This window comes from Nansenia antarctica (genome assembly GCF_963989245.1).
Source record: "Nansenia antarctica genome assembly, chromosome: 6".
In the NCBI taxonomy this organism is placed as follows: Eukaryota; Metazoa; Chordata; class Actinopteri; order Argentiniformes; family Microstomatidae; genus Nansenia; species Nansenia antarctica.
This window is the reverse complement of record NC_137676.1, coordinates 21,771,383-21,799,292: the sequence shown is the minus strand read 5'-3', so window position 1 is coordinate 21,799,292 and position 27,910 is coordinate 21,771,383. Positions and strand designations below refer to the sequence as shown.

The window sequence follows — 27,910 nt, the reverse complement described above, 5'->3', positions numbered from 1 at the left end:
ATATTGGGGAATAGGAAGACCGCCGACAGAGGAGATCTTTGAAATGTTCTCTTCTCTGAGTCGTGTGTCAAGTATCTCTCTCTGTGCATTATGATTTCGGTGTATTGAAAGGTTTCTGTCAACTTGGCATAATCAAATGTGCTCTGAATTCACTTTGTTTTACAGAATATGTAGTATGCATGATTGTGACTAAGCAAAAATAACTCAAATGTAGGAGGGTTTTCCTCCACAACAATAGCTATGCTAGTGAAACCATGTGTTCACCTGTCAAAAGCCGACACTAGCCAATGCACAAACCCAAATCAACGCAAACGTATTACAGCTTCCTCTTCTCTGCTCTCCGTCCTCCAGATCGAGCCTTTGATCCAGAGAGGTCACGAGAACCTGGTTCATCACATCCTGTTGTACCAGTGTGACAGCAGCCTGAATGAGACAGAGTTGCACGTGGGTCATGAGTGCTACCATCCCAACATGCCAGACTCCTTCCTGACCTGTGAGACCATCGTCTTCGCCTGGGCCATTGGTGGAGAGGTCCGTTTTCCTGGTCACTTCCTGTTTCAGGGTTGGGCTACGATTTCTATTGGCTGCGTTTTATTGTGTTATGTGGGATAGTAGCAGCAGAGGGTGGATGGATGGTTTCCGAAGCATCATATTTGGTCGGTTCCTTAAGCCCATATTTGGTCGTGTTCCTTTCAATCTGTCCTTTTAGGGGTTCAGCTATCCAGACCACGTCGGCATGTCCATCGGCACGTCCATAGACCCCGTCTATGTCCTGATGGAGACCCACTACGACAACCCAGGCCTTAGGACAGGTACACACGTCCGTCACTATGACAACCCAGCCCTTCAGGCAGGTACACATGTCCATCACTATGATAACCCAGCAACCGCCCCCCCCCCCCCCAATTGTTGTTTTTGTTGTCAGGAGTGCAGGACAGCTCTGGGCTGCGGCTGTTCTATAGCGACGACTTGCGTCAGCACGATGCAGGTGTGATGGAGACAGGTGTGTGGGTCAGCCTGTACCACATGCTGCCCCCAGACATGCACGAGTATGTGTCAGAGGGACACTGCACCAGCCAGTGTCTGCAGGAGGTAAGAACACCGTTAACACACCAGCACGCTACATACTCCACCTCACTGTGCACCTGTACATTACTACGACGGTGTTCTGTTCACCACGGTGTAGTATTACAGTTTATGTTATAACAGTGTTGTGTCAGTGCTAAGGACAGGTTATAACAGCCTTGTGTCATAAGGGAGGTTATAACAGCCTTGTGTCATAAGGGGAGGTTATAACAGCCTTGTGTCATAGAGACAGGTTATAACAGCCTTGTGTCAGTACTAAGGACAGGTTATAACAGCCTTGTGTCATAAGGGCAGGTTATAACAGCCTTGTGTCATAAGGACAGGTTATAACAACCTTGTGTCATAAGGACAGGTTATAACAGCCTTGTGTCATGAGGACAGGTTATAACAGCCTTATGTCTGTACTAAGGGCAGGTTATAACAGCCTTGTGTCATAAGGACAGGTTATTTTTTGTCATTTTAGCAGACGCTTTTATCCAAAGCGACTTACAATTACGAATTACAGGGACATTCCCCCTGGAGTAACTGAGGGCTAAGTGCCTTACCCAAGGGCACACTAGTAGTGGTGTGGCTTCAGGCGGGATTTGAACTCACAACCTTCCGATCCAAGTCCAACTCACTATCCACTAGACCACCACTACCCCAGGTTATAACAGTATTGTGTCATAAGGACATGTGATAACAGTATTGTGTCTGTACTAAGGACAGGTTATAACAGCCTTGTGTCATAAGGGCAGGTTAAAACAGCCTTGTGTCACAAGGACAGGTTATAACAGCCTTGTGTCATAAGGACAGGTTATAATAGCCTTGTGTCATAAGGACAGGTTATAACAGCCTTGTGTCATAGAGACAGGTTATAATAGCCTTGTTTCATAAGGACAGGTTATAACATTATTGTTTTATAAGGGCAGGTTATAACAGTATTGTGTCATAAGGACAGGTTATAACATTATTGTGTCATAAGGGCAGAATATAACAATATTGTGTCATAAGGACAGGTTATAACAGCCTTGTGTCATAAGGACAGGTTATAACAGTATTGTGTCATAAGGACAGGTTATAACAGCCTTGTGTCATAAGGACAGGTTATAACAGCCTTATGTCTGTACTAAAGACAGGTTGTAACAGCCTTGTGTCATAAAGACAGATAATAACAGTATTATGTCTGTACTAAGGACAGGTTATAACAGCCTTGTGTCATAAGGACAGGTTATAACAGTATTGTGTCATAAGGACAGGTTATAACAGCCTTATGTCATAAGTGCAGGTTATAACAGCCTTGTGTCATAAGGACAGGTTATAACAGCCTTGTGTCAGTCTCTAGGGGACCAGATGCCACAGGGAGTGAGGGTGTTTGCGGTTCTGATGCATGCCCATCTCGCCGGCCGCGCCATCAGAACACGACACTTCAGGGCCCATCAGGAACTGCAGCCCCTGTCACATGACGAGGAGTTTGACTTCAACTTCCAGGAATTCCAGCTGTTGAAGGAAGAGAGAAGACTGCTACCAGTAAGTGCTCCACACCTTCGCCCTTTACGGGGCGGCGGTGGCTCAGCCGGTAGAGCCGGCGTCTAATGATTGCAAGGTCGGCAACTCGAAGCGGTTCGAATCCCGGCTGGCCACGTGTCGAAGTGTCCTTGAGCGAGGCACTGAACCCCTAATTGCTCCAGGGTCGCCTTCAATGGCTCTGACCCCCTTGCCTAGAGCATAAATACATTCCATTGTACTCTGTGCAGTGACAAAGCTTGAATCCCTTTACGACTGTTTATATTACTGTGGTTAGGTGGGGAGCCAAGTAATAGATGGTAGCAAAGCTATTGCTTTAGTTTCACCTGCATGTCCAAGCAGGTTTCAGAACCTCTTTGAAGAAAAGTAATGATTATACAGTACTATATCTTACTTGAATCCACCCACAAAGGGATTGAAGTAGAGGTGAAGACAGTTTCTGCCATCGAGCTTGACTCCTGTCTTTGTGACTGGATTCTTTATTTACAATCTTGGAGAGGAGAGGAGTTGTGACTGGTCTATGCTTTCTTTCTTTACAGGGAGACAACCTAATCACAGAATGCAAGTACAGCACAAAAGGCAGAAGAAATATGACCTGGGTGAGAGTGGATCCCACACATACACACACACACACACACACACACACACAAACACACACACACACACACACACACACACACACACACACACACACACACCAGGGTTTCCGTTAACCGGTAATTACCGGTCTTTGTCCGGTAAAATTTGTTGAAGTCCGACAAATTTAAACCTCTTCGGTCATAATGTCCGGTGAAAATAATTCCCTCTAAGCACAATTTGAATACAATTAACTAAAGTTCACATTCTGATTCCTTCTATATTAAAAAAGACGAATATATAGGCTATATATTTCTTTTATTATGATATGATTTGACGCCGGCATGATGATGACTCCTAATGTGTAGGCGGCGGCAGGGTTGCCAGATGGGATTGACAATACAGCCTAACCAGTCTATTACCGCTAAACCCAGTAGCCCATTCGGCGATAACCCGGCCCATCTGGCAACCCTGCGCAGCGGGCCACCATAATAATAACTTGTATTTGTATAGGCTAGCGCTTTTAACCTGCAAACGTTGCAGCTCAAAGCGCACCATAGCGAGCGAGAGGTAAACATGGCAAGACAAAGTAAGCTTAACATTGACTTCATGAAACCAAGCTACAATGAGTCTGACTCTAAAGAGATGGAGGCGTCTCGAGGGTTCAGAGTTAAATGGAAAGAACATTTCCCCTGGCTGCGTTTAGATGGGGAAGGAAAAATGTTCTGCTCACCGTGCAAAAAATCGGGGAGGAATAACGGATTCACGAGAGGAGCATAATATAGCATATAGCGAATATGAGAATGTGTCACTGATCACAGTCGGTGCAGTGAGCACGTATCGGCGGTCAGTTTGAGGCAACAGCAAACCGCTATGAAAGGCCACTGTGAGCAGGCTAATGAAACGGCTAACAATAAGCTGCACTCTCAGCTACAAGTTGCATTTCACATGGCAAAAAATGGCATCGCATGTCATCAGTATGTGGGACTGACTGAGCTACTGAAAGCAGTTAAGGCTCCAGATTGTGTCTTGAGTGAGGGCATTTACCGCCACAGCGACTCCGTTGACATTGTGGCGCGCGTTCAGCGCTGGACATGGCATAGCGCGCATGCGAATCATGAAAGCCTATATTATATTTATTATATAGCTCGCATCTAATCGTATCGGATGAGAAATAGACATTAAACGACATATATAGGCTACACAACAGTAATCACCGCGACAAACAGCTATATTATATTTTAATATGATGACCGGAATATCTCACGTTTGTCCGGTAAATTGAAATCTTCCCGGACACGTTGACCGGCACACATTGTTTCTAACGGAAACCCTGACACACACACACACACACACACACACACACACACACACAAACAAAAGAATAGATGAAGCATAGACATTGACTGGTACTGTGTGTATATGTACAGTACCAGTCAAAAGTTTGGATACACTTTCCCAATGGGGAAGTGTATCCAAACTTTTGACTGGTACTGTATACATACACACGCACACACACACACACACACACACACACACACACACACACACACACACACACACACACGCTAGTAGGGGCTTAAAGAGAAGCTTTGTTGGGTGCGGTCTATGTTTCATCCATTATTTAATTCTCGTTGCTTGCCTGAGGCCTTTGAAACTGATCTGTTAGTTCAGAGCCCGGCGTCTCTGTCAGATGTGGCTTGTCCTGTGTTATTTATAGTTCAGTTTACAGTCATGGCCGTTTTCATCCTTATGAAGCCTGGGGATGAGCTCATGTTCCTCTGTGATGACTCTGTGTTTTTATGTCAGTTTTATAGTACAAGACAATACTCATTAACTGTCTGGAGCGCAGTGCGTCTTTGCTTGTTATACCCTGGTAAAGTGCTTGCGTCATAACCAAAGAATGACATTGAAGCTGTCTGGGGACAAGCATAGCAAGTTTGTATTGGAAGCTCCATAGGAGACGAGTAAATAAAGTTCTTTATTTAGCTATTTTTGGAACATAAAAAAATATGTTTTATTTGATATTCGAGACATCTATGTCTCTAAAGAAATCTGAAAAACTATTATTATCTCTTTTTAAAATAAATCGTCTAACCTTCTCAGTTTTTCACACTGTCTCCGTTTCTGGGATGACGGGGAAAGCACTAGTCACTAGTCTATTTTATTATTACGGTGGGATCAAGTTTGACAGCCAAATATTCTGCATTATCATGTCAGGGTTACAGCCCTGTGCGCATGTTTCCATTGTCTCGAGTAAGGTCCGACTTTCCCAGTGTATTGCATTGTGTTTAGCTCTGCAATGTGATAATACTCTGGCAATACTATATTAGTAGGAAACATTTAATCGTCTCACCCTTAAGAGTGATGAGACTGGTGAAATTATAGAGAACATGTACTTGGAGGGAATAGAACCCGAGTTTAAAGTCCATCTCGAAGAATGAGTAGTGTTTTCTGAGAGCCTGGGTCTCTTTCAGACATATGTGTTAAAGTTTGTGTGTTCTTGGCTGAACAGTCTGTCTGCAAACACAGCCCTGGCCCTCAGAGCTGCTGGCTGCTTCTGGCAGCGCTGCCTGCTCATCAAAACAGCACTGTCTCCTACACATCAAAACAGCACTATCTCCTACACATCAAACCACTGTCTCCTACACATCAAAACAGCTCTGTCTCCTACACATCAACACAGCACTATCTCCTACACATCAAAACAGCTCTGTCTCCTACACATCAAACCACTGTCTCCTACACATCAAACTACTGTCTCCTACACATCAAAACAGCACTATCTCCTACACATCAAAACAGCTCTGTCTCCTACACATCAAAACAGCACTATCTCCTACACATCAAACCACTGTCTCCTACACATCAAAACAGCACTGTCTCCTACACATTGTGAGAACCCGCTCATTTGACCGGAGTAAAAGTACACACACAGAGCTAGAGAGAAGAGGAGACAGAGGTAACTTTTAGGCGCATCGCCATATGTATTCCTATCTTAGGATGTGTCGGGGCCCCGCCCACTCAGGAGGACGACATAGCTGTAACAAAAGTCAATGTTCAACACTTTAAGGTCAACTCAGGAATCAAAAGTCAATGAATAAGGGGAAGGGGCGATGTCTCACTCATCAGGGGCAAAAGGACAACTCATTCAGTATAAACGCCAAAAAAGGATAAGGTAGGGGTCTCTCTACTGGAGGGTAAGGTAGGGGTCTCTCTACTGGAGGGTAAGGTAGGGGTCCCTCTACTGGAGGATAAGGTAGGGGTCTCTCTACTGGAGGGTAAGGTAGGGGTCTCTCTACTGGAGGGTAAGGTAGGGGTCTCTCTCCTGGAGGGTAAGGTAGGGGTCCCTCTACTGGAGGATAAGGTAGGGGTCTCTCTACTGGAGGGTAAGGTAGGGGTCCCTCTACTGGAGGGTAAGGTAGGGGTCTCTCCTGGAGGGTAAGGTAGGGGTCTCTCTACTGGAGGATAAAGTAGGGGTCTCTACTGGAGGGTAAGGTAGGGGTCTCTCTACTGGAGGGTAAGGTAGGGGTCTCTCTACTGGAGGGTAAGGTAGGGGTCTCTCTACTGGAGGGTAAGGTAGGGGTCTCTACTGGAGGGTAAGGTAGGGGTCTCTCTACTGGAGGGTAAGGTAGGGGTCTCTACTGGAGGGTAAGGTAGGGGTCTCTCTACTGGAGGGTAAGGTAGGGGTCTCTCTACTGGAGGGTAAGGTAGGGGTCTCTCTACTGGAGGGTAAGGTAGGGGTCTCTCTACTGGAGGGTAAGGTAGGGGTCTCTCTACTGGAGGATAAGGTAGGGGTCTCTCTACTGGAGGGTAAGGTAGGGGTCTCTCTACTGGAGGGTAAGGTAGGGGTCTCTCTACTGGAGGGTAAGGTAGGGGTCCCTCTACTGGAGGGTAAGGTAGGGGTCTCTACTGGAGGATAAGGTAGGGGTCTCTCTACTGGAGGGTAAGGTAGGGGTCTCTCTACTGGAGGATAAGGTAGGGGTCCCTCTACTGGAGGGTAAGGTAGGGGTCCCTCTACTGGAGGATAAGGTAGGGGTCTCTCTACTGGAGGGTAAGGTAGGGGTCTCTCTACTGGAGGGTAAGGTAGGGGTCCCTCTACTGGAGGGTAAGGTAGGGGTCTCTCTACTGGAGGGTAAGGTAGGGGTCTCTCTACTGGAGGGTAAGGTAGGGGTCCCTCTACTGGAGGATAAGGTAGGGGTCTCTCTCCTGGAGGGTAAGGTAGGGGTCCCTCTACTGGAGGGTAAGGTAGGGGTCCCTCTACTGGAGGGTAAGGTAGGGGTCTCTCTACTGGAGGGTAAGGTAGGGGTCTCTCTACTGGAGGGGGCTGGCGGTAGGCAGCGGGGATCCGTCCGTTCAGGAAAGGGGGTGGGGCTCCGTCGCACCCTTGGTTCTCCCCGGGGGGCACTCCTGTGCCTCTCTCCGGCTATTCACTCGAGCTCTGGTTCTGGGGTTCTCCCCTCAGGTCAACTGGGTCTGGTCACACAGAGACACGTTATTATAAACTTTCACACATAGTATTGGTCACCGCAAAGCGGTCCTCACCCCTCCGGCGTGGTGCCGTGTGCTGGCCATGCTTCCCCCTGATGAGGGTTTGCCAGGTCTCTATATCCTGTCTTCTCCTCCGCTGGCACAGCTGTTCTGTGTCCGCCTAACGAGCGCTCGCCGCTGTGTTGATTGACGGATGTGGTTCAGCTGCGCGAGCGGATAGTAGCAATTGTCGATTACTCTGCCTAGGGGCTCGGGGCGCTGTCCATAGTACTCAGCCCCCGGCTTAGGGGCGTTGGTGAGCGGGTTGCTACAACATCAAAACAGCTCTGTCTCCTACACATCAAAACAGCTCTGTCTCCTACACATCAAAACAGCTCTGTCTCCTACACATCAAACCACTATCTCCTGCTCATCAAAACAGCCCTGCCTTCTACTCTACACATAAAAAACAGCACTGCTGTAATGACTGCCATTTAGAAGGCGGAGCTCCTTTTATTCTATAATATCTCTGCTGTTCATGAGCAGACATGCCAACTAAAGCCTCTTTCCCACATAGTTCCCTGTAATTTCCATGGAATCCCAAGCTGTGCTGACCGGGTGCCATATCATACCTCCGTTTTACACTGCGTTCCAAATTATTATGCAAATGATATTTTTCTCAGATTTTCCTAAATAGTCGATGCAAATGACAATCAGTATAATTTTCAAGTCATCAACCGTATAATTCAAATTGTATTGAACAAACCTCCCAATGATGACAGTATTTTTAAAAAAAATAAAAAAACTCAAAATGCACTGTTCCAAATTATTAAAGAACTAAAAATGGTAATTTGATGAATTTAGGGTTAGGAGGTCATATTAGGAGGTCATATTTACTGAAATCAAAAGCTATTTCAAACAAAAACATCTTAACAGGTCAAGTTACATGTTAACATAGGACCCCTTCTTTGATATCACCTTCATAATTCTTGCATCCATTGAACTTGTGAGTTTTTGGACAGTTTCTGCTTGAATTTCTTTGCAGGATGCCAGAATAGCCTCCCAGAGCTGCTGTTTTGATGTGAACTGCCTCCCACCCTCATATATATTTTGCTTGAGGATGCTCCAAAGGTTCTCAATAGGGTTGAGGTCAGGGGAAGATGGGGGCCACACCATGAGTTTCTCTCCTTTTATGCCTATAGCAGCCAATGACACAGAGGTATTCTTTGCAGCATGACAGTGGGCTCAGAAATACATGAAGACTAATTTCCAAACAGTCTTGTTTACTGATGAGTGCCGTGCAACCCTGGATGGTCCAGATGGATGAAGTAGTGGATGGTTGGTGGATGGCCACCATGTCCCAACAAGGCTGCGACGTCAGCAAGGAGGTGGCGGAGTCATGTTTTGGGCCGGAATCATGGGGAGAGAGCTGGTAGGCCCTTTTAAGGTCCCTGAAGGTGTGAAAATGACCTCGGCAAAGTATGTAGAGTTTCTGACTGACCACTTTCTTCCGTGGTACAAAAAGAAGAACCGTGCCTTCCGTAGCAAAATCATCTTCATGCATGACAATGCACCATGTCATGCTGCAAAGAATACCTCTGTGTCATTGGCTGCTATAGGCATAAAAGGAGAGAAACTCATGGTGTGGCCCCCATCTTCCCCTGACCTCAACCCTATTGAGAACCTTTGGAGCATCCTCAAGCAAAATATATATGAGGGTGGGAGGCAGTTCACATCAAAACAGCAGCTCTGGGAGGCTATTCTGGCATCCTGCAAAGAAATTCAAGCAGAAACTGTCCAAAAACTCACAAGTTCAATGGATGCAAGAATTGTGAAGGTGATATCAAAGAAGGGGTCCTATGTTAACATGTAACTTGGCCTGTTAAGATGTTTTTGTTTGAAATAGCTTTTGATTTCAGTAAATATGACCTCCTAATATGACCTCCTAACCCTAAATTCATCAAATTACCATTTTTAGTTCTTTACAACCTATAAAATGTTTTGAAACTCTGTTGTGCATAATAATTTGGAACAGTGCATTTTGAGTTTTTTATTTTTAAAAAAAATACTGTCATCATTGGGAGGTTTGTTCAATACAATTTGAATTATACTCTAACGGTTGATGACTTGAAAATTATACTGATTGTCATTTGCATCGACTATTTAGGAAAATCTGAGAAAAATATCATTTGCATAATAATTTGGAAGGCAGTGTATATAGAAAAACATGATGATAAATACATGTGGGACGGAGGTATGATATGGCAGATGTGATGTGTGTGGCGGTCTCGCGCGCCTGTCTCGTTCCAGCGAGCCATCTCGTATTACGAGTGCTTACCATCACCAAGTGCGCTCGCCAACTAAAGCACTTGATTACCGTTGATATAAACATACTATACTAGTCCATCAGCACAGTATGGGAGAACTTGGTGATAAGCCTAATACCAGTTGACTCAATTAGACATATGCGCTCTGCGCTGCGGGCTATGCACGATGCAAGACAGCTGAGAGGAGACGGTGTGTATGCACTGCGTTTATATCACTAAATGTACATTTGATAAGTAAAAGTAAGCTAGCTAAGTAAGTAATCTAGCTAACTATGATTGGAAACGTACTTATAGAAGACGAAGTTGTGTTTTCCTGCTGGTCTCTCTGCCTGGGTTTGAACAGACTTTGGGATCAACTAACGTCTCCATAGGCTACATTAGAACTTAGAAACCTTAGAAAAAACTGGTGGGATGTAAGGATCTTGTAACTTCACAAACAATAGCAGCATTTAAATAGTTTAGTTTATGTTCAACTGGAAAAGGTAGTGAGCGCAGATTTTCATGTTTTGACTTCACTGGGAGTTCGTTAAAAATGCCTCCAATATGATTGGAAATTAAGTAGTGTCCAGTTGTGGAATTATATTTAGCAGTAGCGATATTCGGATTCTGGGGCACTTCTTATGCGCTCTGCCCTGCTGGTTGCGCGATGCAGGACAGCTGTGAAAGGAGACTAACCAGGCAATAATCAGGGCCCATTCAGACTTACCGCAACCCAGTAAATTGCATGGAATTATACATGGTCTGGACCAGGGTAATTGCCTGAGCGGATTTCCCTGGTCAGTAGCCTACCATTCAGACATACGCCGACATGAGAAATTACATGGAATCTACTGGGAAGGCTTGTATGTGTGAAAGGGGCTTAAGAGAAAAACACAATCTAATCCATGTGTATGGCTGTAGAATGTTCCCAACAACAACACATCATTGTCTGCTGTTACACTGTTACAATGCCACAGGTCATCACTATTGTGTCTGCAGTAAGTAAAGAACGTTTGCTGCAAGTAAAGAAAGTTTTCTTGATGCCTGAATGACTGGATTGTTCAGTAGTTGACTCAGGTTGACTAGGTTGTGTGGTTGATTCTAGGTTGTGTGGTTGATTCTAGGTTGTGTGGTTGATTCTAGGTTGTGTGGTTGATTCTAGGTTGTGTGGTTGATTCTAGGTTGTGTTGTTGACTCTAGGTTGTGTGGTTCATTCTAGGTTGTGTGGTTGATTCTAGGTTGTGTGGTTGATTCTAGGTTGTGTTGTTGATTCTTGGTTGTGGTGTGGTTGATTCTAGGTTGTGTTGTTGACTCTAGGTTCTGTGATTGTTTCCTCAGGGTGGGTTGAGCACCAGGGATGAGATGTGTCTGTCCTACCTGCTGTACTACCCCCGGGTGAACCTGGCCAGGTGTGAGAGCCTGCCAGATATCAGAGGCCAGCTCGAATTCATCGGAGTCAAAGAGATCCTCTTCCCTGTCACGTACGTACTGCTGTCGGAGAACTACCAGTCCCATGGTCCCTTGCAATAGTTTATTTTTACTGCCATCGTGCATACCACAACGTATGTTAAGAAATAACAAATTAAGTTAAACAATGGACATTGTTAGTGTGTGTTCAACTGAACTTTTTACTCAAATTAAAATACTGCCGGAAAAAAAGTTGATACGGTTTCTGCTACAGCATTTGTATATACAGCATATATGAGTTAATATAACATGTATTTATTTAGTTGCTAACTCAATAATCATGTTTGTTCTAGGACATGGCCCTTTCTGATCAAGAGCCCAAAGAAATACAGCAACCTGTCCTTTGTCCAAGCCATGGATACCTACAGATGGTCCAAGAAGAGAGGGAAGGACTTCAACCAGAAGGTTCTGCAGCTGCCCATCAACGTGCGCTGCTCCAAGTGGGGGCAGGAGGAGTGGGGGGTGAGTGGGCTGGGTGGGGTGAGGAGGAGAGGGGGGTGAGTGGGCTGGGTGGGGTGAGGAGGAGAGGGGGGTAGAGGGCTGGGTGGGGTGAGGAGGAGAGGGGGGTAGAGGGCTGGGTGGAGTCAGGAGGAGAGGGGGGTAGAGGACTGGGTGGGGTGAGGAGGAGAGGGGGGTAGACGGCTGGGTGGAGTCAGGAGGAGAGGGGGGTAGAGGGCTGGGTGGGGTGAGGAGGAGAGGGGGGTAGAGGGCTGGGTGGGGTCAGGAGGAGAGGGGGGTAGAGGGCTGGGTGGGGTGAGGAGGAGTGGGGGGTAGAGGGCTGGGTGGGGTGAGGAGGAGAGGGGGGTAGAGGGCTGGGTGGGGTGAGGAGGAGAGGGGGGTAGAGGGCTGGGTGGGGTGAGGAGGAGAGGGGGGTAGAGGTCTTGGGTAGAGGGCTTGTCACTCCTCCAGGTTGTACAGTGCATTTGGAAAGTATTCCGACCCCTTCACTTTTCTCACATTTTGTTGTGGTATAGACTCAATTTAAAATGGATTACCGTATTTTCCGGACTATAAGTCGCCCCGGAGTATAAGTCAGCAAAAAAATGCGTCATGAATATTCGCACTGCTATAAGTCGCATTTATTTAGAAATGTATTTCACAAAACCCAAGACCAAGAACAGACATTTAATCTGGAAAGGCAAGTTATTCAACTACACAATAGAACACAGAACAACAGGCTGAATAGGTGTCCGGCATGGGCGTCACCACCATATATTTGGGGGGGGACGTGTCCCCCCCACCTTTGAAACAAGGTCGTTTGGACCCCCCCACATTTGCCATCAAAAATATGTTGCATGACTGGTCAGCGTTATTTTCATTGCTTCACAATCAAATCCGTTCCACTTTATGAGTAGGGGATTGCCCATATCCAGAAGTCCACTCCGCGTTTTACTTCTGTTTTTAACACGGCAGACACGCACGCAGATTCAAAACATTCAGACTGAGGCAAGACGATATTTAGACCATCCACCAAGATGGATATAAGGAAAACATTTTCTAAGAAGAGAAAAGTAAGTCAAAGTCATCCAAGTTTTCCCGTGAGTGGCCAAACAGCAACATTGCGTTCTCCCAAGGTCAAACACAGCCAGCTTTTCTGATAAGAATGTTAGCACCTTATGAGACATTCTCTGTATTAGCAATAGAATTAGCATAGCCTACTAGCAACCAAATACGAGCTAGATCAGCTATATGGCACTAGCAGTTTTGTTAGGCATTACTAGTGCGGTTAGACATGTTTAAATGCAGAACAGACACAGGCGAAATGTCATCAAAAGCACAGAATGGCGACAAACACCTCACAGTGCTTACCTGTCCTGTCATTATTGCATCTTCTGCCCGTGTTCATTGCCCTGAGCATTTGCACTATTTAATTTGGCCATTGCACCCACCCAAAGAATCAATTTTGCATCTGATTGCTTGAGCTAGGGTTAAAAAATAAGAAGAAAACACCTGTTCCATTTATTTTTCTATTTCTAAAATGCTTGTGATTGTATTTTTTGTATTGATGATTGTATTTCTATGTCAAATGTTCTATTAGAGAAAAACAATATGAACAAGTGCTCAATGCATCCCCATTTCTCCTGATATAGGTGGTTGAGAGTGAGAGTGAGTCAGAGGCAGGGGCAGCAGGCAGGGGCAGTGGAGACAGCTCTAATTCACTCTTTGATTTGTTTTGTTTTGTTATAGTTGTATGTTCTGCAATGCACTGAAGAGGGCTAAGTTTGATTGTAATAGGCTCTGAGTAGCCTAGGTACATATTTTATGTTTCCTCATAACTTTTTATTCAATTTGTTGACTCAAAGTTACCTCATTCTTTTCTAATTCACTCTTTGATTCTTTTTGAATCTTCATATTTAATAAAGTACCTAAAAAGTGCCACGTGTCAGTGTCAGGCCTCTGTGAGTTAAACCAAAACATAATAGTAGTCAGTAATTGCAGACCATGCCAGCTCCAAGGAAAAACAAAGAAAGAGGGAGATTATTTTGGGTGTAAAACGCACCAGAATGCAGGAAATTGAATCTACTATTTAAAAAATGTCGGGGGGGGGACCCCCAGACCCCCCGAAAAATAAGTGTCCCCCCCACATTCAAAAAGCTGCTGACGCCCGTGGTGTCCGGTATGTTAACGTAACACATTAACAGTTATTCAGCTACACCAGGGGTGCCCACACTTTTTTGAACCAAGATCTACTTTTCATGTAGTCAGTCTGCCAAGATCTACCAGTCTAGTTTCAACATCGCAAACGTACACGCACATACTACAAACACACACACACACACACACACACACACACACACACCCAGCCTGCATAGTAAACTCACAATACACTTTCTCTCTCTCTGTCACACAGCCACACAGGAGAAGACCATCACAAACCCTCCCTCTTTGCTATTCTCGCTCACACACACACACACACACACACACACACACACACACACACACACACACACACACACATTTGCCAGTCTGCATAGGGAGCCATAGCACAAACCCTCCCTCTCTCTCCCCCCCTCTCTCTCTCTTCCCCTCTTCTCTCTCCCTCACACACACACACACACACACACACACACACACACACACACACACACTCACTTTCTCTCACTCACACACAGACAGCCAGTCTGCAGTACCATAGCCAACTACTGATCCAACAAACAGAAAAGTAAACCAGATACAAAACAGGTAGTTCCCTAATTTGAAAGGAGGAAATAAATGCATTTCTCTACCTTAGTGGGAGACCTGGCACTGGGAGGAGGCAGCTAGTTTCTAGTAGTCAGGGCTGTAGGAGCTGGTTGCAAGGTGTAGGCAGGCTTGCAAGATGTCATCAGCCACTGTGGATCTGTCATCGAAAAGGCAATCTGCAGCCTCGAGAAACGCTTTTTTCACAATTTCGCCGTCTTTGAATGACTTCTTGTGTTTAACAAGAACGTGACTGACGCGATAAGAAGCTATCGTTGCAGCCTTACCCTGAAAATTATACGTTTTCGCTCTTTTGCCACATTTCCCTTCGAAATAGCCATCGTAGATTTGCAGATCAGACAGACGCATTTCCAAGATCACATCGTGTAAAAAAAGTCCTCCTCCCATTCTGGATGGAAGTTGTACGTTATTGGTTTCTTACTTGGTCCAGCTTCCCCACTCATTTGTATACCCTTTCTTTAGTATTATATAGTAAATAGTAGAAATTGGAAGGCTAAGTAGGTAATTAGTCTCGCCGGTATTTTGTATTTTGTAATTGCCGCTGTTGACTGCGCATGCGTGGTGAACCGTGTGTTAGGGTGTATGTGTGTTAGGTGTTAGGTGAAAAGATCAGATCTCAGACTGGCTTACCTGTACAATCAAGTGGCAAAAGCCATAGTGAGGATGGATGATAGGCAAACTTTTTTTTGTCACAAGCCCAGAGCCCCCTCTCGCAGCTGTAGACGGTAATGTTTACTCCTTGGTTCATGTCAGTCAGTATGAAATGATATATATTTTGATATATAAGTCGCACCTGACTATAAGTCACAGGACCAGCCAAACTATGAAAAAAAAGTGTGACTTATAGTCCGGAAAATACGGTAAATTAAAATAATTTGCAAGAACAATAGTTAATGTAATTTTGGAATCAATATCTTTGTTTTTATAGGGTCTCTGATTTGCATATAAATCAATTACACACTTTTTCACTTGTTGTCATTCTTGGGTATTGTGTGTGAATTTATGGCAAATTCTTTTAATTTAATCCATATTAAAATGAGTCTATAACACAACAAAATGGAAAAAGTTAAGGGGTCTGAATACTTTACGAATGCACTGTAGATGTATTACCCCATAATTCCCTCTGTTTCCTTTTCCCCCAGGTCCAGGGGACGATTGTGGCACCGCCAGTGGTCAAGTCTGAAGTTGCTCCTCCCAGCAAGGTGTGCAGGTCCGCCTCCCAGCCACACGGCGGAGTAGTCCTGCTGTCCACCCTGTGGCTCTCATCCTTAGTCCACCTAGCCATGCTACCGTGACAATCACCCTGCCGCCATGCTACCATGACAACCGGCCTCTGCTTCAGTCTCTAACCGTAGAACCCTAGCTTCTAGCCATGCATCATCTGTCCTTCATTGAAACTTGGCTAGACAAAGATAACAAGGCACCAATTCTTATTGAGTCAGCCCCCCCCCAAATTTTAGAACCTTAGATGTTGTTAGATCCCATAAGAAGGAGGTGGAATCGCCTCCTTTTTCAGAGACAGTTTTAACTGCAAAAAGGCATTGTTCTGATAACTTTTATCATTTGCTTTTAAATGTTCCACTCGAATTTTCTTTCGAATTTTATACCGACCACCCCAACACCCAATATACTATCTTTTTCCATGAACTTACAGAGCTTCTCTCCATCATAACTACTGAATTTAACGGTTTAATCATTGCTAATTTCAATATTCATGTAGATAACTCAGAGGACAACAGAGCCAAAGAACTCTCTGTCCTGACCTTTTTGAACTTCAACAACATGTGAAACTCACTGTGAAACACACAGTGGACCTTAGCATCACCAAAGGCCTAGATATTTCAAATGTTATTGTAACTGACATTGCCCTATCTGACCATTGTTGCATATTCTTTGACGTATCTATCCTCCCTGTTATTCAAACTATGTCTAAAACTATTTCCAAACGACATATCAATGGAAACACCAATGCACTGTTCATAGAGACCTTTTCCCTAGCCCCCCCCCCAAAACTTCTATTCCAACCTCAGTAAATGACCTCCTACATGATTTCAACTTAAAAATCACAAAAACCATTGATGGTATTGCACCCATTAGGTCAAAATGCATCTCTGGTAAGCAAAAAGCTCCCTGGAGAACTGCCCCAACCGTAAAGACCCAAAAAAGAGAATGTCGTAAAGCAGAGCGCAGATAGAAAGAGAAAAACAAACCTTCAAGTCCATTATGATATCTATAAAGAGAATCTTCAAAAATATAACTTCGAAATAAGAAGCGCCAGACAATACATTTTCTCTAAGATCATAAACAATAATATCAATAACTCCACATCCTTTTCATGGACTGCAAGGCCAGCCGGGGCTCAAACCGCCAATCTGCCAACCTTGCGATCATTAGACGGCGGCTCTAAGTCCTGAGCCACAGCCGCCCCCACATTTTTTTCAATACTGTTGGCAGACTAACAAATCCCCTAAGTTTGCATCTTTTTTTAACAATACAATATAAGCCATTAAACAAGTCATTAGCTCCTCTGTGTCTGGCATGAAAAACATGTCTCCATTAACAACCCCAAATAGGGCTGACATAACAACAATGTCACAATTTAACACCATTGACTACAAGACTCTAGATAAAATCATGTCATGTCTTAAACCATCCACTTGTGCCCTTGATGTCCTGCTTTTTAAAAAACATATTTAGCTGCGTGGCAAGCGAACTAATACAACTAATTAACACTTTTCCCTGAAACCCTGAAAACTACAGTTATCGAGTCTTTACTAAAAAAGAACGGCCTAGACCCATTTGTACTGAACAACTACAGACCCATATCAAACCTTTCCTGTATAGGAAAAATAATTAATAATAGCTGCCCAGGAACAACTTGTAGTTTAGTGGTGATGGTGTAGTGGTGGAGGAGATGGGAGAGGTACTGGGGGGCCGTGGAGGGATTTGTAGGTGAGCAGGAGGAGTTTGAATGTGAGCCAGTGCAGACGGGCGAGGATGGGGGTGATGTGCTGCCAGGGCTTGGTGCGGGTGAGAACCCTGGCAACGGAGTTATGCACGTACTGGAGCCTGTCCAGGGCTGTCTGGTAACCCGGACAGGACTCCATTACAATAGTTCAGGCAGGAGAAAATGAAGGCATGGATGAGTGTCACTGTGACGGAGGCTGACAGAGATGGCCGGAGTCTGGAGATGTTCTTGAGGTGGAAGAAGGTGGATTTAGTGATGGATTTGATATGTGATTGGAATGAGAGAGTGGAATCCAGAATGACACCCAGGTTGCAGACTTCAGAGGATGGGGAGATGGAGCAACCATCCACCTGAAGGACGAGATCTCCAACCTTCTCGAGCAGTGCCGAGGGTGCCACAACCATGAGCTCTGTTTTCTTGCCGTTGAGTTTGAGTAGGTTTAGTAGTCATCCAGTTTTTTTATTTCTTTAAGGCAGTTGATGAGTGACTGAAGGGGAGCGGTGTGGATGGTGAGGTGTTGAGATACAGCTGAGTATCATCAGCGTAGCAGTGAAAGTTGAGTCCATGGCGGCGGATTATCTGACCGAGTGGGAGCATATAGATAGTGAAGAGGAGTGGACCGAGCACAGAGCCCTGAGGAACACCATGGATGACTGGGACCGAGGGGGAGCTGGAACCATTGATGGTGACAAACTTTCCGGTTGGTGAGATATGACTGAAACCAGGAAAGGACCGTACCGGTGAGGCCTAGATGGTCAGATAGGCGGTTGAGGAGGATTGAGTGGGAGATGGTGTCGAAAGGCTGCCTAAAGGTCAAGGAGGATGAGTAGGCTGATGCGGCAGGCGTCGGCAGCAATGATGAGGTCGTTGGTGACCTTGATGAGGGCGGTCTCTGTGCTGTGACGTGTTCTGAAGCCGGACTGAAGGATCTCAAAGAGCTCATGGTTGGACATGTGCTGGTGGAGTTGTGGTTGTTAAGATCATTGGGGTCCAGTCCGGGTTTTTTGAGAATGGGAGTTACTGAGGCAGTTTTGAAGCTGGAGGCAACTGTACCGGATTGCAGTGAGGTGTTGATGATATCAACCATAAGGGGGCAGAGGGTGGGTTGGCAGGCCTTGACTAGTGCAGTTGGCAGGGGGTCCAGGGAGCAGGTGGAGGCCTTGGCCTTAGAGGCCAACTTAGCAACATGAGGGGCATCCACCAGGCAGAAGGAGGAGAGACTGCAGGGGGGAGGCATGTTGCTGAGGGGGGGGGGGGGGGGGGCAGCACCCTGAGGCTGAAATGAGTGTGGGGGGGAGGGTCAGGTGCTGGTGCCTGGAGCTGCTGATGGATAGAGTCCACTTTACTCTGAAAAAAGTCCAGGAACTCAGACCAGAGGTTAGAGGCACCTGCAGACGTAGCAATTATTTGACCCTAAATTATCTTTGATTACTTTCAATCAGGCTTTTACCCCCTACATAGCACTGAAACGGCCCTTAATGACATTTGTGTAAATACCGATTACGGAAAGATCTCAGTTTTGGTACTACAGGATCTTAGCGTTAGTGATTTTGAAAAACTCATCCATGCATTTGTTTTGAGTAGACTTGATTATTGTAATGGTCTACTAACAGGCCTATCTAAAGGAACTGTTCATAAATTGCAGCTCATCCAAAACACCGTTGCTAGGGTCCTAGCAAAAACAAAGACGTTTGAACACATTACACCAATCCTGAGATCTCTACACTGGCTACCAGTCTCTTAGAGAATTTTATTAAAAAATACTCCTAATTGCATACAGTCTTAAAATGGTCTTGGACCAAAATACATATCAGATCTTCTCTCACCCTATATTCCAGCAAGGCCCCTAAGGTCAGCTGAGACTAATCTGCTAATCATTCCAAGAGTGAAAACAAAACACGGTAAAGCAGCATTCAGTCACTCTGCCGCATGCTCCTGGAACAAACTCCCTGAAGAAATCAAACAGGCCCAAACCCTACAAATATTTAAAACTAAGCTAAAAACCTTAATGTTTTGCAGAAGTTATGATTAAACAGTAACACTTATCTATGTATTTTTATCCATTAACTATTATCTTATAAAATGTTTTATCTAAACCCCGTTGTTGATTATTCCTCCCCTTTAATAATACCAATTGGTATTGTATTTTATATCGTTGGAAAGCCTGATTGGTCACCTTTACAATGAGGTACAACTTGTAAGGATCATACATTCATGGAATGAGTAACACAGCTAAACGTGTGGGTAGCGGCCCAAAAAGATTTGCCAAAATCCCCTGCAATATTCTTCTGTTGGTATTCACTCTCGTTTTGAGCTTCAAGTGCTGGCAGGTGTATGTCAGTCACAGGTGTGTGACTGGCACCTGAATGGCACCTAATTGACAGGAATGATATTCTGGGCCCGGTGGCGATCCCATATCTCCAGAATCTGGGACCTAACTCCATCCTCCATGATGACAACGCTCGCCCCCACAGAGCCAGGATCATCACAGAGCACCTCCAGTATTTGGGAGTGGAGAGGGTGGAATGGCCTGCCGTGAATCCAGACCTCAACCCAATTGAACACTTGTGGGATCAGCTTGGGCGTGCTGTACGTGCCAGAGTGACCAACGCAACCATGTTGGCTGACTTGCGGCAAATCCTAGTTGAGGAATGGGATGCCGTCCCACAGCAGTGTGTGACCAGGCTGGTGACCAGCATGAGGAGGAGGTGCCAAGCTGTTGTGACTGCGTATGGATCTTCCACACACTACTGAGGTCCCTCACAATGTAAAATTAATAAAGTGTAAAAATGGCCAATATGTGTTGTTTTTTCTTTATTACTGTGGGAGAGTGCAATCATCCAATCCACCAAGCAACTCAAAACGAGAGTGAATAACAACAGAAGAATATAGGGGATTTTTTTTGGGCCGCTACCCACACGTTTAGCTGTGTTGCTCATTCCACGAATGCATGATCCTTACAAGTTGTACCTCGTTGTAAAGGTGACTAATCAGGCTTTCCAACGATATACAATACAATACCAATTGGTATTATTAAAGGGGAGGAATAATCAACAACAAAAGCGTTTCCGAACTTTTTTTGAGGGGTTTTATTTACCTCTTGTTGTATTTTTTTGTGCTGTATGTAAAGCACTTAGAATTTCCCCTGCTGTATGAAATGTGCTATACAAATAAACTTGCCTTGCCTTGCCTTGCCTTGCCTTGCCATTGTATAACCTCTATAGTTACACTCTGAGAGTGTCTTTGGGATAAACAGCATTAGTTCTGTGTCGGTGGAGAGAAGTTGTCTTTTCTGATGTTGTCATGTTTGAAACATGGTTTTATACAGACTGAATATGTACACGTTTATATTCTGTATGAATAATAAATGTTTATTTACTAAACATTCATTTGAAGTGTTGCATTGTGGGGGAGTACTATGTGTGTGTCTGCAGTCTACAATGTGTACTGTGTGTGTGTCTGAGAGGTCTACAATGTGTACAGTGTGTGTGTCTGAGGTCTACAATGTGTACTGTGTGTGTGTCTGAGAGGTCTCCTATGTGTACTGTGTCTCTGTCTGAGAGCTGTTGTGCCATGGTGGGGTAGTTGGGGGAGTTAGCAGGGCTGAGAGAGGCTCAGGGGGGTTTATGTGAGGCTGTCACCGCCTGAGCCTCCCTGGTACGACCAGGAACACCGGGCTACCGCCCACGGTGCCGATGGCACAGCCCGGCCGACTTACAGCGATTACTCCAAGTGAGAGACGCCGCTCAATGACATTAGCCACCAAATCAGGCTTCCAAACACTCCAGACGAAGGTGGAAATGGCAGGTGGAGGGAGAGAAGAGAAAGGGACTGGATGGAGGGAAGAAAGGGGTTGTGTGGAGGTCTTAGGCTGGATGGAGAGAAGAGAGGAGATGTTGGACTAAATTGAGAGAGAGAGAGAGAAGGTGTTGGGCGTGTGGATTGTTTAGAGCCTACATGGATGTCAATGGATATTACACCAGAACACTGACCATACAGGAGCCCTATGGAGGTGTGGATGGAAGACACAGGTATGTGCTTTGTAAGATATCATGGGGTATTTGGCAGTGTCTTTAAACCATGTTTTATTTAAATATTTATTTTATTTGTAGTTCAGTACCATCAAGACTAGTCCTCTTTGTAGTTGAGTACCAGGGTTGGCTGCTGGCATAAACACTATGTGATACATTGTAATGCTTTGGTCCTCATGTCGGGATCCGATATAATGATCGGACTTCTTTCGAAAAATGTGAATACATTTCCGCGTTATTGAAAATCAATGACACATCGCTAGTTAACTAACACAGCTTGTTTTGTGAGCTAACAATGTAAAGTACTGTTATATGTTATTCTGTAGCAGTGGGGATTACTCACCAAATCCATTTCGTTGCAGTATCTTGGCTTGACTAGCGACAACGTTGTTGTGATTCTCAACAACGTTGAAACGTAGTTCCGTGTTTCGAAAGAAAAGTCCGAACATTTTAATTGGTTGCCGACATTCGGACCAAAATTATCAGACTGTCACATACAGTGGGGGAAATAAGTATTAAACACATCAACATGTTTTCCAGTTAATGTAGAGAGAGAGAGAGAGAGAGAGAGAGAGAGAGAGAGAGAGAGAGAGAGAGAGAGAGAGAGAGAGAGAGAGAGAGAGAGAGAATGAAACAGGAAGTATTGAACACATTAAGAAAAAGCAGTACACCACAGCAAGGAAAGGCAAGGAACCAGCTGAAAACCATAACTAATTAGGAGGCAACTCTACCTCCAATCTGTGCTAATTAATGTCAGCTGGGTTAGAATATATTGATGGGCTATAAAAGTTTTTTCTTTTGTTACCAAGGTGCCACACAAACATCTAATGATGGGTAAAAGCAAAGAGCTGTCTCAAGACCTTCACAACCAGATTGTTGCAAAACATGAAAATGGAATTGGCTACAGACGTATTTCACAACTTCTGAATCTTCCAGTAAGCACCATTGGGGGCATTATCCATAATTGGAAGCAACATCACTCCACCATCAACCGGCCATGCACAGGAGCTCCTCGCAAGATTTCTGATCAGGGAGTCAGAAAGATACTTAGAAGAGTAGCCAAAGAGCCAAGGACCACTAGGAAAGAGCTCCAGAAAGACTTGGAGGCAGCAGGTACAACTGTGACAGAAAGGACGGTAGGCATTGCACTCCACCGCCATGGCCTCTGTGCACGCTCAGCCCGCGAGACTCCACTACTGAAAAAAAGACATGTTGAAGCTCATTTAAGGTTTGCCAAACAACATTTGGACAAGCCAGTGAACTACTGGGAGCATGTACTCTGGTCAGATGAGACCCAAATTGAAGTTGGCTGTCACACAACACACCATGTTTGGAGGAGAAATGGCACTGCACATCACCCGAATAACACTATACCAAGTTTGGAGGCGGAAGTATCATGGTATCATGTTTCTCCTCTTGTGGTATTGGCAGACTTCATATCATTGAAGGAACAATGAATGGAGCCATGTACAGAGAGATTCTTGAGATGAACCTGCTGCCATCCACCAGGATGCTGAGGATGAGACGTGGGTGGACCTTCCAGCAGGACAACGATCCAAAACATACAGCAAAGGAAACTCGCAATTGGTTTCAGAGAAAGAAAATCAAGTTGTTGGAATGGCCCAGTCAATCACTTGACTTAAACCCAATTTAACATTTGTGGAAGTATCTGAAGATCCAGATTCACAAGAGGGCCCCCCCAATCTTCAAGATTTAACGACAATCTGAGTAGAGGAATGGGCCAAAATCACACCTGAATACTGTGGGCGATTAGTTACTTCATACAGAAAGCGCCTTGAAGCTGTCAATACAAACAAAGGCTTCTCCACTAAGTATTGAATTAATTTCAGTTAGTGTGTTCAATACTTTTTCCCTGTTTCATTCCACTTTATTACACATAACTTTATTTACATATGGACTATAATGTTTAGATTTTTTGTCTGGATTGTTTGAGTTAATACCAAAGTCTGGTGCAAATTTCACTTAGGCTCATTGGAAATACATTTACTGGACAAAATGTTGATGTGTTCAATACTTTTTCTAATTTCCCCCACTGTATGCGGTTGTTTAGGGCCACAACCGCTAGAGGGGGCAAGCTACCACCCATCAAACAAAAACTCTGCTTTCACCTCTAGTACCATACAGACCAGCCATGTTTGTAGTTTAGTACCATCCGGACCAGCCATATTTGTAGTCCGGTACCATCCAGACTAGTCCTGTTTGTAGTTCAGTATCATCCAGACTAGTCTTGTTTGTAGTTTAGTACCATCCAGACCAGTCAATGTTTGTAGTTCAGTACCATCGATCCAGGCCATTCACATTTGTCAGTGGGGGCTGGTGGTGGTAGAAATAGGAGGACGAGCTTATTGTAATGCATGAAATGGAATGGGGAATGGTATGACATGTGTTTGATACCGTTCCTTATTCCATTCCATGAATTACAACGAGCCCGTCCTCCTGATTTCTACCTCCACCGGCCCCTGGCTTGTATGAAGTGTAAAGCATTTCTGAGATCTGACTATTTCCCAGAGATCTGTTGAGAAGGAATCCAGCAGAGGTCAGTGTTCACTAGCTAACAGATGGAATTTCTGACTCAACAACAAACCAACCGCCAACCCCCAGGCACAGTGTAATCTCGCGACACCAGAATCTCATCGCCTGGGTACGAGATTAGACACAGTATGACAACATTCCCGTAAAACTCACTGTGGTCTCGTAATATAAACATTGCTGATAGTAGGCCTAGTCATGGAACGTCTAGGCTATATTTATAGTATGAAATCAAATGTATCACATATCCACACAGATCCAGTTTTTTATACTGTACAACACAAGACCTTAGGCCAGGCAGTCTCCTGAGCTGGGTTGGACTCGCTGACTTCCCCTATGGATATAAACACATTTACTGTATAACTTCTCTGCTACCCCCCCCCCCCCCCCCACCACCACCACCACCACCACCACCTCCCTCCCTCCCTGGCCCTAGCTCGCCTCCAGGCCAGCAGGCTACTTCTAATCTACAGTATAAAACCAGGTGCCTTCTCTCTTTTGCCCTGCAGAGGGCAGTGTTTCCCCTGGTTGTGGATCTGCAGGGAGATGAGACATGGTCGGGTCTCTCCGAGGTCTGTTATGTAAAGTCTGGCTTTGATGCCGCTGAGTCCTGAGGACAGGAAGAGACAGGCAGGGAGGCAGAGGAGCCATTCCTCAGGCTCAAACAGATATCTACAAACACACTGGATCAAAAGTATTCTTGTGTAATAGATCATAGCATTAGTTTAACTGTACATCTGTTGAGAGCAACACAAAGCTGCTTGCTTTTGCTGTTGGTAACTCTTCACAGAGACTTGTTAAAGGGGCGATCTGGGACAACAAAGGGGTCACCGTGCCACTTAGTTCAGCTGAGGCATGGGACAGGAGAAATGTAACCACTTTCAAATTCATAGACTAGATCAGGACGAGGAACAAACATGTTTTGGAGCTCGACAGTGTTTGTTTTCAAGAGTATAAATTATATATACAGTATATCATGGGCGAGCCGTCATAATAAGCTATAAATGCGGCGCATGCCCAAGCGTTTTAATTTAAAAAAGCATTTCAATGTTTGTCACTCAGTGTGTTTGATCGTTTTGATTTAAAACTGCTGCCCTGCTGTACATAATCTATCCCATTCTGCTAATGGCAAAGCTGCCAAGAAGAGAGCTTACCTCGCGCATGCGCTCTGTGATTCCGAGTAGTTACAGTGCAGTAGGCCTGTTTACTGAACGTGATCATTTTGATAGGCAACAAAGCTGGCTGTGAACCAGCTTATGCATAGACACGCATGCACACAGGGTTGCCAGATGGGGCGGGTTACCGCCGAATGGGCTACTGTATTTAGTGGATACTGGTTAGGCTGTAAATTGCAACCCTGCATGCGCAACTCTACTAACATTTGAATTTTTAGCGGCACTTGACACTTGACAGTTCACCTCATCGCCATCGCCACCCTGTCAATATGAGTGATATTAATTCAATAGAATCTTTGCGTTTGGTGCCCTTTTCTCGGAAGACATTTGAGGAAAAAAGAATATTATTTCAAGAGAACGTCCAACTCCTGAACTTGCCATCACAAAAAACAACGAAGAGTTTCGTTCGTCACTTTCAAGCTAGCACATATGAAAACATACATGGCTAGCTGGCTGCCCAAAGGTTAGCAAACTGTTTTGTTGGCCATGTCTCCTTTTTTCTACTGAACACACAGTCTGGACCATGACAGGCTATGGCGATTTAAACAACCTCCATACCGCTATGAGCGTGCATCTTCCCACATACTTTGTCTGGTAAAACTTCAGACATTTGGCAACACACGGAATAACAAAGTCAGTTATGACAAAGTCATCACGGAATTTACTAGGAAGGATCGTAGGATGGACTTCGTCTACAAATAAGGTAGGACGTTGTGCTCCGGTTGGGTTTGGTGGCCTCAATTTGTTGTGGTAGGTTTGTGATCAGAGTTTAGGCCTACGTTTGTGTGAGAGATTTAGGTCCGCCGAGGTGTGTGTGTGTGTGTGTGTGTGTGTGTGTGTGTGTGTGTGTGTGTGTGTGTGTGTGTGTGCGTGCGTCAGAGAGAGTTAGGTCATGCCGACGAATATTCAAAATTGAGGTAGCATGACCAGTGCAAAAGGTCACCGCTCGCCACTGCAGTATATATACTGTATAACAAGCTAATATTTGGGGTTCTGATGGGGTAAGACAGTTGAGCTACGCTCATGAGACATTTATAAGTTGTATTATTCAAGAATCAATATATGTACTGGATATCATCATTTTCAAAGTAAAGAAAATGGACACACCAATCCCAGATTCTGAACATAAACACTTCACTTCACTTTCTTTCTGCTGACAGTATTTTTAGGCCTTAAAGCCACAGGAAACAGGAAACAGTTCTCTTTATTTACCATTTCATGAAGGAGAGGAAATAGCAGCCAACCAGCAGTTATGTACAACTGTGTTAGCATCGAACATTCCTCTCTGCCCAATAAACTGGCCCCTGCTGGTACTTCTGCCCCCCCCGACACCCCCCCCCCAACCCCCCCCCCCCCCCCCCCCCATGACCCCCCTCCCTTTGTACTACTAGCCCCTCAGAGTCACATTCCAACAGATTCATCAAACCCCCCCAGGAATGTAAACTTTACTTTGGAGCAGGCCCTGTTGTTCATCTTAGATCTATGGACCAAGGAATGTAGTATTTACTGTGAGAGTGTGTGCTGGGGTGGGCATTGAGGTGGGCACTCTGAAAGGGCATATTTGAAAAAAAGTCATAAATAAAGATGATCTCCTCTCAACCTCTCAGTACAACTGGCAGTTTGAACATAAAACCACTTTTAAGGACGACTTCAGTGTTCTGGTAAATATTGATGTTTTTCAATGTCTCCTAGCAGTGTTTGGCATTAGGCCAACAGTTAAATATGCCTTTGCTGTTATTGAACCTAAGGCCAACGGTTAAATAGTTTGGACTGTTATTTAACTGAAGGCCAGCAGTTAAATATGCTTCTGTCTGCTGTTATTGAAGCGATGCCTCGTGTGCCGTTTCCTGCTCCCTCTGAAGTTCGGATTAACGTCTCAAATGACATCTGACAGAATATTTAATTTGGCCCCTTCAGCTTTCAGGCTGATATGTCTGGAGATAATACTGTCACTACGATGTGAGAACTGTGAGAGGCGGCAGAGAGGACAGGGCAGGGAGGACAGTAGAGGACAGCAGAGAGGAGAGGGCAGGGAGGACAGTAGAGGACAGCAGGGAGGACAGGGCAGGGAGGACAGTAGAGGACAGCAGGGAGGACAGGGTTAAATGTTCTGGAAGTCCTCCCGTCACTCAGCGGTCCAGAGCGTTGTGGACCATAATGCACTGCACATTCCTCTGTTGTCTGTGAAAAATGTGAACCATTTGATCTGCCAATGTGAGTGACGCACGACGCCTGGAGTGTGCTCTGGTAACATGGTGTCCTCCTGTCACCATGTCACGACCCCCGCCACCCTTCTTCCATTTCCTCTTCCTCCTCCTCCTCCTCCTCCTCCTCCTCCTCTTCACACCTGGGTGAACACTGTCTGTCGACGTCTGGGCTTCCCCTGTCATTGAAGCCGCTGTGAAAAATGTACTGTTTTCACTTTGAGTTATAGTTGAGGCTACATGTCATCAAAACAATCTTTCTCTCTTTCCGAAACTAACAGACTTTTAATTCCAAAATTCATATTTTCATAACAGGTTGTGCTCTTGAATAGACGTCCATGTTCCAACCCCTCCATAGAGGTTGCATGTG

The 27,910-nt window shown here is 45.0% G+C and overlaps 1 protein-coding gene across 1 annotated transcript in view; it reads left to right on the top strand.

The window, feature by feature from the left end:
* moxd1 (monooxygenase, DBH-like 1) overlaps window positions 1-15,907 on the top strand; it is a gene marked incomplete at both ends in the record, with an annotated part of 30,248 nt that extends 14,341 nt beyond the window's left edge. Inside the window, 8 exons of the mRNA XM_080534302.1 lie at window positions 352-531; window positions 710-812; window positions 926-1,092; window positions 2,404-2,595; window positions 3,132-3,191; window positions 11,283-11,425; window positions 11,705-11,873; window positions 15,755-15,907. Of these exons, the coding sequence (XP_080390428.1) occupies window positions 352-531; window positions 710-812; window positions 926-1,092; window positions 2,404-2,595; window positions 3,132-3,191; window positions 11,283-11,425; window positions 11,705-11,873; window positions 15,755-15,907 (1,167 nt within the window). The remainder of the gene's footprint in view (window positions 1-351; window positions 532-709; window positions 813-925; window positions 1,093-2,403; window positions 2,596-3,131; window positions 3,192-11,282; window positions 11,426-11,704; window positions 11,874-15,754) is intronic.
* Window positions 15,908-27,910: the final 12,003 nt, after the last annotated feature.